At 38.6% G+C, this 12684-nt stretch overlaps 10 protein-coding genes and 2 non-coding genes across 12 annotated transcripts; 5 read left to right on the forward strand and 7 right to left on the reverse strand.

The window, feature by feature from the left end:
• Positions 1 to 36: 36 nt before the first annotated feature.
• Positions 37 to 1182, forward strand: M896_120170 (putative RAB escort protein; the record flags this gene model as incomplete). Its single annotated transcript, XM_014707356.1, has 1 exon — positions 37 to 1182. The coding sequence occupies one exon, from the start codon at positions 37 to 39 to the stop codon at positions 1180 to 1182; it is 1146 nt and encodes a 381-aa protein (XP_014562842.1).
• An 84-nt stretch (positions 1183 to 1266) lies between these two features.
• On the reverse strand, positions 1267 to 1575 carry M896_120180 (putative Rad5p-binding protein; the record flags this gene model as incomplete). The annotated part of the gene is made up of 1 exon (XM_014707357.1): positions 1267 to 1575. One exon carries the CDS (start codon positions 1573 to 1575, stop codon positions 1267 to 1269), a length of 309 nt encoding a protein of 102 aa, XP_014562843.1.
• A 23-nt stretch (positions 1576 to 1598) lies between these two features.
• Positions 1599 to 4952, reverse strand: M896_120190 (subunit beta of RNA polymerase; the record flags this gene model as incomplete). The annotated part of the gene is made up of 1 exon (XM_014707358.1): positions 1599 to 4952. The coding sequence occupies one exon, from the start codon at positions 4950 to 4952 to the stop codon at positions 1599 to 1601; it is 3354 nt and encodes a 1117-aa protein (XP_014562844.1).
• A 120-nt stretch (positions 4953 to 5072) lies between these two features.
• Positions 5073 to 5321, forward strand: M896_120200 (uncharacterized protein; the record flags this gene model as incomplete). Its single annotated transcript, XM_014707359.1, has 1 exon — positions 5073 to 5321. One exon carries the CDS (start codon positions 5073 to 5075, stop codon positions 5319 to 5321), a length of 249 nt encoding a protein of 82 aa, XP_014562845.1.
• Positions 5322 to 5408: 87 nt separating this feature from the next.
• Positions 5409 to 5489, reverse strand: M896_120210. The gene has a single exon. It is a non-coding gene; the product is annotated as a tRNA-Leu (tRNA).
• A 350-nt stretch (positions 5490 to 5839) lies between these two features.
• On the forward strand, positions 5840 to 7915 carry M896_120220 (subunit SEC6 of exocyst complex; the record flags this gene model as incomplete). The annotated part of the gene is made up of 1 exon (XM_014707360.1): positions 5840 to 7915. The coding sequence occupies one exon, from the start codon at positions 5840 to 5842 to the stop codon at positions 7913 to 7915; it is 2076 nt and encodes a 691-aa protein (XP_014562846.1).
• An 84-nt stretch (positions 7916 to 7999) lies between these two features.
• On the reverse strand, positions 8000 to 8524 carry M896_120230 (putative transmembrane adaptor Erv26; the record flags this gene model as incomplete). The annotated part of the gene is made up of 1 exon (XM_014707361.1): positions 8000 to 8524. The coding sequence occupies one exon, from the start codon at positions 8522 to 8524 to the stop codon at positions 8000 to 8002; it is 525 nt and encodes a 174-aa protein (XP_014562847.1).
• A 109-nt stretch (positions 8525 to 8633) lies between these two features.
• Positions 8634 to 9113, reverse strand: M896_120240 (uncharacterized protein; the record flags this gene model as incomplete). The annotated part of the gene is made up of 1 exon (XM_014707362.1): positions 8634 to 9113. One exon carries the CDS (start codon positions 9111 to 9113, stop codon positions 8634 to 8636), a length of 480 nt encoding a protein of 159 aa, XP_014562848.1.
• Positions 9114 to 9213: 100 nt separating this feature from the next.
• On the forward strand, positions 9214 to 9285 carry M896_120250. The gene has a single exon. It is a non-coding gene; the product is annotated as a tRNA-Met (tRNA).
• A 128-nt stretch (positions 9286 to 9413) lies between these two features.
• Positions 9414 to 10097, reverse strand: M896_120260 (uncharacterized protein; the record flags this gene model as incomplete). The annotated part of the gene is made up of 1 exon (XM_014707363.1): positions 9414 to 10097. One exon carries the CDS (start codon positions 10095 to 10097, stop codon positions 9414 to 9416), a length of 684 nt encoding a protein of 227 aa, XP_014562849.1.
• Positions 10098 to 10333: 236 nt separating this feature from the next.
• On the forward strand, positions 10334 to 12091 carry M896_120270 (Sel1 repeat domain-containing protein; the record flags this gene model as incomplete). Its single annotated transcript, XM_014707364.1, has 1 exon — positions 10334 to 12091. One exon carries the CDS (start codon positions 10334 to 10336, stop codon positions 12089 to 12091), a length of 1758 nt encoding a protein of 585 aa, XP_014562850.1.
• Positions 12092 to 12122: 31 nt separating this feature from the next.
• Positions 12123 to 12551, reverse strand: M896_120280 (RNP domain-containing protein; the record flags this gene model as incomplete). The annotated part of the gene is made up of 1 exon (XM_014707365.1): positions 12123 to 12551. The coding sequence occupies one exon, from the start codon at positions 12549 to 12551 to the stop codon at positions 12123 to 12125; it is 429 nt and encodes a 142-aa protein (XP_014562851.1).
• Between the last annotated feature and the right edge of the window lie 133 nt (positions 12552 to 12684).

The raw sequence follows: 12684 nt of genomic DNA on the forward strand, positions 1-12684 counted from the left end.
GTGAATAATATGTGATGCTCTTCCTTTACATAATTCATGAAAGTAATCCCCAGGTGCATGAGGCTTGAATTATTTGATGTTGGATTCGAAGGAACTACAATTAGAGATTGTTTAAGACTTCAGAAGGAAGATAATAGCAGTAAAATCGTTTTCGATAGCAACGGAACATATGGCTCCACATACAAAGGATACTCAAAACTTAAATTAAGCAAATATGTGAAAAACTGCGTTCTTAATAAAGGCAACTTTGAATCGGAACTTCAATTAGAAGCATTTCCTGCGCTTATAAGGCCTACTGATGATATAATTATGCATATGCACGAGGCAGGCATGATGGCGTTTGTTGAGTTTATAAAAATATCAAACCACTTCTACATAGATGAGTCAGGTAAAGCTTATAGAATTCCATACACAAAGACAGAGATCGCTGATTCAAATATCCTGAGTCTAGAAGAAAAGCATTTTGTTGGTAAACTGTTTAGAGGGCACATGACTTTCGACGAGTTTTCACAGTCTCTTTCTGAAAGATCAAAGGCGATCTTAATGAATGGGATTGCAGGAGATAATAACACAGCCATGAGAATGAACATGTATGCCAAAAACATCGGAATGGTACCATTCCTGTATCCTCGTCACGGGCATAAAGAAATTTCAGAAATGTTTTCAAGATGTAACTCTATGTGCGGTATTGGATATGTTCTGGATCCCTTATTATCTGTAACTCCTATTGATAATATAGGTGAAAATAACATTGATAAAGTGCATACAGATCAAGATTTAATTAAGGAATCAGGTTCAAATGCCACGTATATTGACAAGACACTATTTGAGTATTCATATAAAATACATACAAGTTATGGTGATGTGCTGACCAAAAAAGTGGTATTTTCAGATTCAAACATGCCAGGATGTTATGTAAGAGTCATCAACACAAAAAAACATATCCTTGAAAAAACATTTTTTGCATTTGCACGAAGAGTGCACTTGATGAACATCATTGCATTGAGTTCTGAAACAGAATGCTGTTCAGAAGAAACTTACCTCATATATATCACTAAAAATGAAGAAAGTGTGTCAGATGATGATTTAAGGTTCTTGGGAATTCAAGATGAAGATATAATCGAAGATATTTCCTATGAAACCATATATTCATTCAAACCAGACTCGTTTGTCATTGAATAATTGCTTGCATTGTGTCAATAACTAGTAAATGATATTAATATATTTATTCTACCAAGTCCTTGCTTATTTAGATCACAGCAACATTTAGTTTTTATTCCAATCCTCCTTGTGTCTGTTCAACCAGAGAAAGTGCTGTTGCTCTCCAAGATGCTGTAGAAACCCACTTGCAAGCACATCTTCAACGTCACTTCGATTGAGATACCCCAAAATCACCAGACATTGCGGATACACAAGAAACCTGGAGTATCTGGGCGACTTCCAGTACTCCAAGTACTTCAGGTACCGTCTGAATTCATTCGACTCAAAGTATCCTTCATTATGCAACCATCTTAAATATTCGGGATTGCAAAGCAGCTGTACAAACTCAAGCTCCTTTTCAAACCTCGATGCCATGGGCATAGCCAAACTCATTCAAATCATTCAATGTGCAGTCGAGGAAGAATGTTCATTGACATCAACTCCTGAAACAGAAGCTTACATGCATATGGAATTGTTACAACAGAAGGTGTAGTGCTTTTACAAGCAACACAGCATCCTTTGAATGCCAACACTCCGCATGACTTGCACACATACGCTTCAAACGCATCAGAAGACACCATCAACCTTTCTACAATAAGTGATGATGCACCATACCCTATCAGGCAGTCTCTTTCCATTTCTCCCAATCGCAGTCCTCCATCTTTACTTCTTCCTTCTGTAGGCTGTCTTGTCAATATTGCTCTTGGTCCTCGCGCTCTCATGTGGATCTTGTCAGCAACCATATGCTTAAGCCTCTGGTAAAACACAGGTCCAAAGAATATATATGCCATCAGAGGCGCACCTGTTGTACCACTTGTAAAGCAATCCTTTCCAGAATAGCTATATCCATTTCTTACTAGAAGCTCACATGTTTCCTCAACCAAGTTTTGTTTAAATGCCGTGCTGTCTGCAATCTTTCCTTCCAATACTCCCGCCTTTCCAGAGATCAGCTCTATTATCTTTCCAACAGTCATCCTAGAAGGAAATCCATGCGGATTCATTATTATATCAGGAACAATCCCCTGGTCATTGAAAGGCATATCTTCCTGTTTTACAATCAGACCTATAACTCCCTTCTGCCCATGTCTACTGCTCAGCTTGTCTCCTATTTCCGGTGGTCTTGTCTGTCGCATCATTGTCTTTATCAATGTTTGGTCTTGTGACTTCGTTATTAGCACCTTATCTATGTATACAGGTTCCCCTCGGTGCACTTTTCCTGTGAACTTGTATGTCCCATCGGCAGGCGACATTTTGTTAACATATACACTTCCATCCTTAACTATCTTTCCAGGTTTTCCAAGTCCATCAACATCCAAAACACTTTCGTTTGGATTTGGGCTGAGCATATCAGGAATTCCATTCCCATGCTTCTTCAAAAAAGCTGTATTTGTTTTATAAACCTCCACACGGAAGATGCCTCGATCTATCGACGCCTTGTTAAGAATCAGTGCATCTTCAATGTCATATCCAGAATAGCTCATCACAGCAACCATTGCATTCTGCCCCGCAGGCATTTCATTATAACTTATCAGATCAAGGATCTTTGTGGAAACCATTGGCCTATGTGTGTATGTTAGCTGGAGTATTACTGAATCAAACCTCTTCTTTGTGTTCAAAGCTATGTGTCCAATTGCCTGTTTACCCATTGCACATTGATATGTATTTCTTGGGCTCTGATTGTGATGTGGGAATGGAACAAGTCCTGCGACATATCCAAGAATCGCAAATTCAGAGATCTCGAGGTGTGTTGTTTCATCTTTAATATCTTCTGGCTTCAGCGCCACAAGACAATCATTCTCCTCGTTCGCATCAAGGTATTCAATAAACCCCTCTTCCAGGAGATCTGAAAAAGATTTATGCTTGAGGTAGTAATCAAAAAAGCCGCTATGGCTCTTCTTAATATCCTCAGGAATTGAATCAGACATTCTATCTCCAATACCAAGCCTCTGAAAAGCATCTGCTACAGAGTCTTGAATAATATCTATATTCTTTCTATATTTATCAATAGCAATAAGTGGACGGCATATTCTTCCATTATCAGATGCTATATGAACAACCCTTTCTGATGTTACTTTATATATCGATACAAATCTTCCAATCAATCCCTTTCTTCTATAGAGCTTAAATTGATTAACAACAAAATCCACTCGATTGGTTATTCCAATTATGTCTCCATTTATAAACACACTATAAACGTCATTTGCATGAATCTCTCGTGTGTATACTGCTTCTATCTGTACAACACCTAATCTAAAGATCAGGTCCATTATTGGCTTGATATGAGAATCTGTGGTTATTTCTGCGAGTAATGCAAGATTCTTCACAAGGCCGCATGACTCTCCTTCAGGCGTATCAACAGGACAGAGCATCCCCCATGAAGACGTATGTAGTGAGCGAGGCCCACTGACCTTTCGTGTCTTTTCAAAGTGAGAGTTGATCTTTGTCATCATCCCAAGAGCAGATATATACGAGTGCCTTAATAGAACATGTGTCACTCCGCTTCTTTCCATTCTAAATCTTTTAAGGTTCCAGTTGCCTGTTGAGATTGCTCTTGAAAGTGTTGATGTAATCATGTTTGCTTGGAGGCTCAAAAACGTTAATGCATCAAACTCTTGTGCACGCGTCCTTTTGCTTAGAATCTTGTCAATAGACTTCTTCAGTTCAAAGTTGAATCTCTTAAATGTGTCTTCAAACAGGATCGACAGTAGCTGGCCTGCAAGTTCAAATCTTTTATTGCCTACAAAGTCCTTATCATCCTCCTTTAGAATGTCTAATCTTGTTTGTGTCAATCTCCTTATCATAAACGATATGTACAAGCCCTTCTTCCTCATGTCACATCCATCAATGTGAACATTCGGCAGGATCTTTTCCGAAAGAATCGTACGAACCTCATCAATCTTACATTCATCTTGTTTCAGCTTTATGCAATTTCCAATATACTGCAATGCCTGTTGACTTGTAAATACACCTTTTGCCATGCATTCTCCAAAACTAGGCACCATCATATCAAAATACTCCTTTCCCACACATTCTGCTATTTCTCTATCTTGTACAAGCCCAAGCGCCTTTATCACTATCACAACAGGTACCTCCTCATTAAACATCGAACTCTTCAGGTAGTAACAATCATCTTTGACTGTTACAGATGTTTTACTCTTATGCTCATCTGTAGAAGAAGTTACCGATGCAAACAATCCCTTTGCTCCAGACTCAATGATTATCCTGTTTTTAGATAATTGCTCTTGTATTAGAATTACCCGTTCAATTCCCCGGATCACAAAGTATCCACCGACATCCAAAGGGCATTCCTGGGATTCCCTGATTTTCTTTGATTTTGCATCTTTACTCTCAATTACTCCTGTGCACTCTGTATTGAGATGGCATTTGCTGCTTCTCAGCATCACAGGCATCTTTCCAATACAAACATCTCTTTTCACCACAATTTGTCCATTTCTGACGTATTCAACATCTACATATATATCTGCAGAGTATGTAATGTCTCTCAGTCTGCATTCGATTGGAAACACATTGTACTTCACCATACTCTCTTCTATACTTGATTTTCCAACACGGATGTCTAGATATTTAAGATAGAATGTATGGTCAATGTCTGAGTCGACCACCTGGTTTGCTTTGATCAGTGCCTTTATTTCGTGGTTGACGAAGTAATCGTATGATTCTATGTGCTGTCTGACCAGCCCCTTTTCCTTGAAGAAGAGTTTTATCAGCTCGAGCCTTTGGTCTTCTCTCATGGGGAAGACCGCGTAAAAATTTACATACTTGCACGCATTGTACAGCGAATATCAGCATTTCTGGATGCATAAACTGTTGGAATAATATACAATTTGTTTTTTATGCATCGCCCTTCTGTAATGAAGCTGATCATCAAGACAATGACAGGAAAGGACCTGGAAATAGATGTAGATTTGGCAGTGTCTATTGGAGAGCTCAAGATTGAGATAGAAAAGCGTGTGAAGGTGCCTGCAGAGCAGCAAAGACTTGTGTGCAATGGAAGGATTTTAATGGACGATAAAGTCACGCTTTCTGATCTTGTGAGCTCTAAAAGAATGGCTTACTCAGAAAATGTGATTCACATGGTTCTTGCACTGAGAGGAGGATAGGAAGAGTGCGTCAGGTAATGTAAAATGACGAGTAAAACAAATAAAGCAAGATTAAATAATATTTGTTTGGTATAGAGCGATTCAAAATGGTGCAAGAGGGATTCGAACCCCCGCCTCGTAGAGACTGGAGCCTAATTCCAGCGCCTTAGACCGCTCGGCCATTACACCTAATTAAAGACATTTTATTGATCAACTCTATGGTATCTTTTATAAATACAATACAAACTTTGTATATTATGGATTGATGTTCATACTTGTGCCAAGATGTATCAACGTGTTGTTGATACATTTCAAAGATGTGCGAATGCATTTAGATAAGTTTGAAAGATGTGTTAATTATGTGATGTATACAAATCCATACGATTATGAGAAACAGATGACCACAGTACTGCCTTTGGTATTCCATGCAAATACATTCGAATTGGTTAATCAATAATTCGCTACTAAAATACTCTAGAGAATCAATCATATATGCATAAGTAAGGCAATCATGGTCAAAAACAATTAAAACCCCAGGCATGATACAAAGAACCATAGACAGTCTATCACAAACATTAAGGCACCCAAGTGATCTGCATGGAAAGCTCGACACTACACAACGAAATAACAAGGAAAAATATGAAAAACACAGTCAGAATCTCATGACCATGATGTCGAGATGTTATACTAGCATTTTTGACACCTCAAAAAGTATATCTGAGCTTGACGAGCGATTTAAGACATTTGTTGAGTGTAAAGATAAGAATGTTGACGTGCTCAAGGCCTTCTTTTCTCTTGTAAAGGAGTACAAGTCTGTGAGGATGATTTGTCTTGCACACTCAAATCTCGCTAAAGTGATTGCCTTTTTGGAGAAACTTAAGAGCATAGACGATCCTGTAGAGTCCGAAGACATTATGGTGTATCACAAGAATGTCTACGATGCCGAAGACTTTGGATGCCAGCTTGAAATGTACAAGTCAGAGGTTTCTCACGATGACTACATTGAGGTGAGTAAGGCGCTGAACACAATTGAGAAGAATTCCTTAGACTTTACTGCAAAGGTGCTTGAGGCTTGCGAAGGGTTTATTGAGAATCATGAGATTGTAGGCAAACTTGAGAAGATAATTGAGAAGGAAGAAGAAAGAGACGATTTAACAAGGAAGGTTCAGGCAGGAGAGGTAAGCGATGATTTGGTACTCAAGGAGCTGAACAAGATGTATAAAATGTATCTTACAAGAAAACCAAAGATGTTGAAGATCAGGGTGATGAAGGCGATTGGAGTGTCAGTCAAAAACAAATTTGACAAGCTTAGAAACGAGGAAATATTTGTTAACAAGATGGATTTCATACTTGACGATCTTGTGTTTGTTGATGAGAATATGAAGTTCAACTTTTATGCGTTTGATGAGATTCTTGTGATGTATCATAGCAATCTGAAGTTGTTCTTGGATGATGTTGCAAACAGGCTGGATGCAGGAGAGATTCTTGCAGTTATAGAGTATACTGGGAATTATTATAATACGATTGAATCGAGATTCAACAGGATACCAGATGCGCTGGGTAAACGTCTTATTGAGAATGAAAATGATCTGCTGGAGAAGTACTCAAAGGTTGCGCAGGAAAAATTGAGAGAGTGGATAATAAACATAACGAAGCTTGAGGTAGAAAAGTTTTATGCAAGAAGCGAAGAACTACCCAGAGATGAAGACGACAAGCTTATAAGCCCCGGATTCATCAGTCTTCTACAAATAGTTAGGATGCAGTTGGAACCTATTGGATTCAACAAAAGAATATTTGCACATGTTACAAAGACGGTGACTAAGTATTGTGAGATGTTTAAAACAAACCTGATTGAAGCAATGGATAAGGACTTTGAATCATCCTGTGAAATGAACAGTAGAGCAGGTTATGAAGATTTTTGTATTATGTTTGGAAACAGTGGACTAAGAGTGGCTCAGTACATTACTTCTTTACCTGCATACCACAACGATGAGATCAAGGAACTTTGTGACATATTCATTGACATCCTAAAAGCATCAAACACATATTTGTCTGAGTTTATAATATACTCATGCCAGCCTGCAATTGATAAGATTTTTACGAATGAATGGTACGACGGGAATGCCACCAAGGTTGTGATGCTCACACTTCAGGATTTTCTAAACGATTACAAGAATACTATGAGTGAGTACTCATTCATAACGTTTATCCATGAGCTTTCATCATCGATTGTGCTTGCATACATGAAGCAGCTTGGAAGAAAACGTGCAGTCATAACTGAAACATGTAATAGAATGCTGAGATACGATCATAGCAAGTTATTGGATCTTCTTGGAGGATATGGAGACAAAGAAGATGTAAAAGCTGGGCTGGAGCCAATGTTGAAGATAATCCCACTGATTGAGACAAGAAACGATGATCTTTTCATTGTGGAAGTGAAGTCTCTGAAGTTTACATATCCGGACATCAGCAAGAATTTCATCAGAACAATCATAAAGAAGAGAGATGATCTCAGTGATGAACAGAAGAGGAAGTTCAGTGATAGACTCAAAGAATGCTTCACTAATGTAATAAGCAAAGAAAAGACCATATTTTCAAGACTGACTGCATTGTGATAATTAAAAACCATGGATTTTGATTTTGTTATTATGCTATGAATTATATTTAATTGTTCGTAGATAGAGCCAGAATCAAGCAATCTACTTGTTTTCTTTAAATAGATACTTCTTCAGGACATTTCCGATTATTGTTGGAGACGCCTTTTTTCCCTTGATCATCAATGCCTCGTCATTTGCACTGAGGCTCAGGAAGAAGCAGAACGGCGTTACCCATATCAATGCAAAGCTAAATATGATCTCAAGCCCAAACACTTTGGACTTAGAGAAAACCATGCGTATCACAAGGAAGTGATTGATCAGCGATGCTATTGTTCCATATATAAAGTATGGGTTGTCCATCTTTACAAGAGGGTACAACTCGAGTAAGCAGTAGAACGAGTATTGTATAGACAAGCTAAACAAAACATGGAATATAGACACGCCTCTCAGCAAAAAAACAAGATGCAATCCCATGCTGATCTGCACTATTGTTGCTATGTATTTCTTTGCTGCATATGCTTTGTCCTCGATGTAGTCTATTGCTTTGATGATTCCCATTCCAAATGCTAGGATGCCTCCAACAGAGCCCAGAATCAACAACAAACTCTTGAAAAATATAGAAATCATTTCTAGGGATATTTTTCTAAAAAATATAAGTAAACGTCTTGGTTTGGATAAATTCAAATGCTTCATTTAAAACAGCTATGAGCAAATCGCTGCAACGGCGTCCTTGGTTTCAGAAATTCCCAGATGAGTTCTTTCCAATAAACATTGCACCCTCGATGATTCGTCTGTCAATCACTTCCTGGCCCATCGCTTCTACTTCTTCAGAACATTCTGATAGCTCGATCGTTTTCATTTGACTGTCAACAATGCTTTTGAGAACAGTACTTAATTCCTTGCTTGTGTTGCTTGCAACAGCCTTTTTAAGCTTCTCAACAGCTCCTATGCTGACGCATGTGTCCACCTCCATGACAAGCCTTATGCTTTTGTCTTGAAGCTCAGAGGGTGTTACAGTCTCCAGTGTTGTGTAGAACAATGCCTTCTGGTTTGATGCGAAGTAATGCAGAAGCATGTATGCCTTTATGAACGCACTGTGCTGTGTGACTGGCACAAACGAAAGATAAGGGCCGAAATACATTTCTACCGTTCTTATGTCTCCTTTCTTGATTCCTTTGAGGCATAGAGATTCGACCTCTTCCAATTGTTTATTCATGCGACCCTAGAGCAACGAAATATTTATTCTGAAATGTGCATTTATACCTGTGAATACACATGGAGTAGCGTGGGCAAAATCAAGCCTGCCCATAATTGGAGCGACATTGGCGTAGCGGTTAGCGTGTTGGTCTCATAATCCAGAGGTGCGAGTTCGACTCTCGCATGTCGCATTTTGATCTATAAAAACCTTAAGCTCTCTAACTTTACATAAACGCTACTCATCTCCCTCAAAATTAACTTCTATTTTATATCACAGATATTTATTCATGCTTTCATGCACTCAGATATCATATATCTCTTATGATGTCCGAAAGCTTGCTCCTCTTTTACCTATGAACCTCTTCCTAAGCAGCATATCAACAAATATCTGTATTCTCTCTCTTCCTAGCATCGGGACTCCTCTGCATATATCCTCTATAGTTGCACCAGAACATCCTGCAATATATCTGTAGACCATAAATATTCCTTCATCTGTTCTGAATGCTGGTGGCAGCATGCTTGGATTAAATGGAAGAATCGCATCTGAGGACTCAGACTCATCTTGGAATTCAAACTCTCTTTCTTCAACCACTGGAACAATACTTGAAGATGTGTTCTCTGCATTACTCCAGTTGAACCTAGCTTCAAGATTACCTAGAAACGTCCTGTTCAATGTTTCAGACGATGCACTGTCCACAAATGGATTCCTGGGTGATGAAAACTTCATTGACATCGAGCTTTCATCCAGTACGTATGTATTATCAGCACAGCTTTCGCTAATATCCTTGTGTGTTGGTAAATCTGCATACTCATTTATTACATCTTCTGTTGATTCTATGCAGAAAAACCTTTGCCATGGACTTAGATTGTTGATGATCAACTTGTTTTCTTTCTCAATTCTTTCAACAACTTCCTTCATCTTCCTAAGCGTCCTATTGATTGATGAAAAGGTGCAGTCTATTTCTTCCATTATATGGATAATCTCTTCCTCTTCTTCAATCATTAGGGCTTGTAGCTCAAGACATATGTGCAGCACACATTGTGCAAATGCATGATAATATTCATTCCATAATTCATGCTGCAGATCCCAATGTGTTTCATTAGCCACAAGGCAATAGATGCATGAATGAATGAAGCAATAGTTTCAAGAATTCTTCCAATACAAGACCATGATCATCAAGAAACGTGCTGCAACATACGTGGTTTATATTTCTACAAACAGTAACCTACTGTGTTTGAATGAACTCGCTTGTTTGGAAAAACAAGTTTAAGAGTGCTGATGATGCATTACTTGGCATAAGTATAGAAAGAAACGAGACACTTGGCTTCAATATGCATCTTAAAAACTCATGTAGAGATGTGAATTCACTTGCTGTAGCTGGATTCTGCTACGAGTTCGGAATAGGAACATTACCGAACATGAAAACAGCAGAGATGATGTATGCAAAGGCTGCGTTGAGCAACAACGGACTTGCATTGATAAGGCTGAGCTTCATACGAAGATTCGGTAGACCAACTGCAGTAATAGATTGGCAAGCTGCAAAAAAGTATGGTGATAAATTAAGCGAAATAGGTAAAAAATCCACAGATTGGTTATTCCATGCGAGCAAGTACGGGTGCTCACATGCCAAGTATTGCTTAGGTGTATGCTATCAGGAGGGATATGGACTTCCTGTGGACTCACTTCTTGCAATCAAATACTACAGTGAAAGCGCATATGAAAAAAACATAAACTCAATAGGTGCCCTAGGATACTGCTTTCTCAAAGGCATTGGAGTAGACAGCGATCAAGAAATTGCAATTGAGCTTTTTAGATATGCATCCGAATTCAAAGATCCAACAGCATTATACAACCTTGGATACTGCTATGAAGAAGGTAAAGGCACAGAAAAAAACATAGTCAAGGCATTCGAGATGTACAGAGTCTCTTCAGAAATGGAAAATTCATATGCACTAAATGCACTTGCAAACTGCTATGAAGATGGAAAAGGTGTTGACAAGGACCACCAAAGAGCGTTTGAATTATACAAGAAAAGCGCATTACAAGGATATCCTTCGGCTCAATGCAATCTTGCATTTTGCTATCAAAAAGGAATTGGCGTTGCTAAAAACATGGCAAAGGCATTTCAATGGTATAACTGTGCAGCCAGACAGGGATTGGCCAGGGCAAAACACAACATTGGATATTGCTATCAAAATGGACTTGGAACATCAGTGTGTATGGAGCAGGCTGCCCGCTGGTACAAAGAGTCTGCAGCAGAAAATAACAAATACTCAATCCATGCACTCGGTGTTTGCTACCAGAACGGATACGGCGTTCCTAGAAATCCAGAAATAGCCGTTATGTGCTTTCAGCAAGGTGTAAATTTAAATTTTGATGAGGCATTGGTGAGTCTTGCACTATGCTACAGGTCTGGAATAGGCATTGATTCATCATCTGAAATGTCATTCAAACTCATGAAGAGAGCTGCAGAGATGGAAAACTCTTCAGCTCAAAACACACTCGGTTATTACTACGAAAAAGGATATGGAACAAAGAAAGACATCCATATGGCCAAGAAGTGGTATGAGGCTAGCTCAAAGAAAGACAACCACTTGGCATTATTCAATTTAAGCTCTTTGCATTTCAATGGAGATGGAATTCCGATTAACAGGGACCTGGGCGTAAGATTGCTTGCAAAAGCAAAGGAGCTGGGAAATCCAAGAGCAATCGATGCAATGGGCTACTGCTTTGAGAAAGGAATCATTGTTGAGAAAAATCCTAGGCTTGCCTTCGAGCACTATAATCAGGCATTGGTAAATGGACACCTGAGATCAAATTACAACATTGGCAGGTGCTATGAGAAAGGAATAGGCGTGACTGTAGACATTGACAAGGCAATGTTCCATTTCTACAAAGCATCATCAATGGGAGATGAAGATTCCACTCTAAAGCTCAGAGCATTCCTGTCATCTCTGGTAAGACCCAACCATTTAACAATCCCTCCATACGCCTAACTCAATACAATCTATCTATTCAAAGCAAAAATCATTCAAATTTATTTATATGATTGTGCCATAAATCGACTCGGTTTCTATACATCAAAGGCATAAAGCCTGTATCATGCTGCTTTATCTTATCCACATACATTTGTTTGTCACCGATGCCATGATACATTCCAAATATTAAACTTATATCTACATGTTTTTCAAATACAACAAATGAGTATCTTTTAAATACACGTATCTGTACTATATGTCCATATTTTTCAAATGCAGCTCTCAGCTCGCATTCAATTGCAGTGCCCTGCACAATTACACCATTCTGTACTTCAAACATTTTCAGATGACTGATTACTCCACATACTCCTGATATCCTGACAATTCCCTTCTTTCGAGGTTTAGGTAGATATGGAACATTCGGTAATACGAAATATTTACTAAAAACATCTTGTTCTTGCAAGTACTTGGCTTTCATGCAGGGACTACACTTACACAGTTTTCAAATATTCAACAAATATCTTACAAACAATCAGACACTAAACAAATATCTTACAAATAATTAGGCATTCAATTAACACCAGAACGTGCATTCTCACAAAGTCAACAGA

Source organism: Ordospora colligata (genome assembly GCF_000803265.1).
Source record: "Ordospora colligata OC4 chromosome Unknown contig_12, whole genome shotgun sequence".
Taxonomy (NCBI): domain Eukaryota; kingdom Fungi; phylum Microsporidia; family Ordosporidae; genus Ordospora; species Ordospora colligata.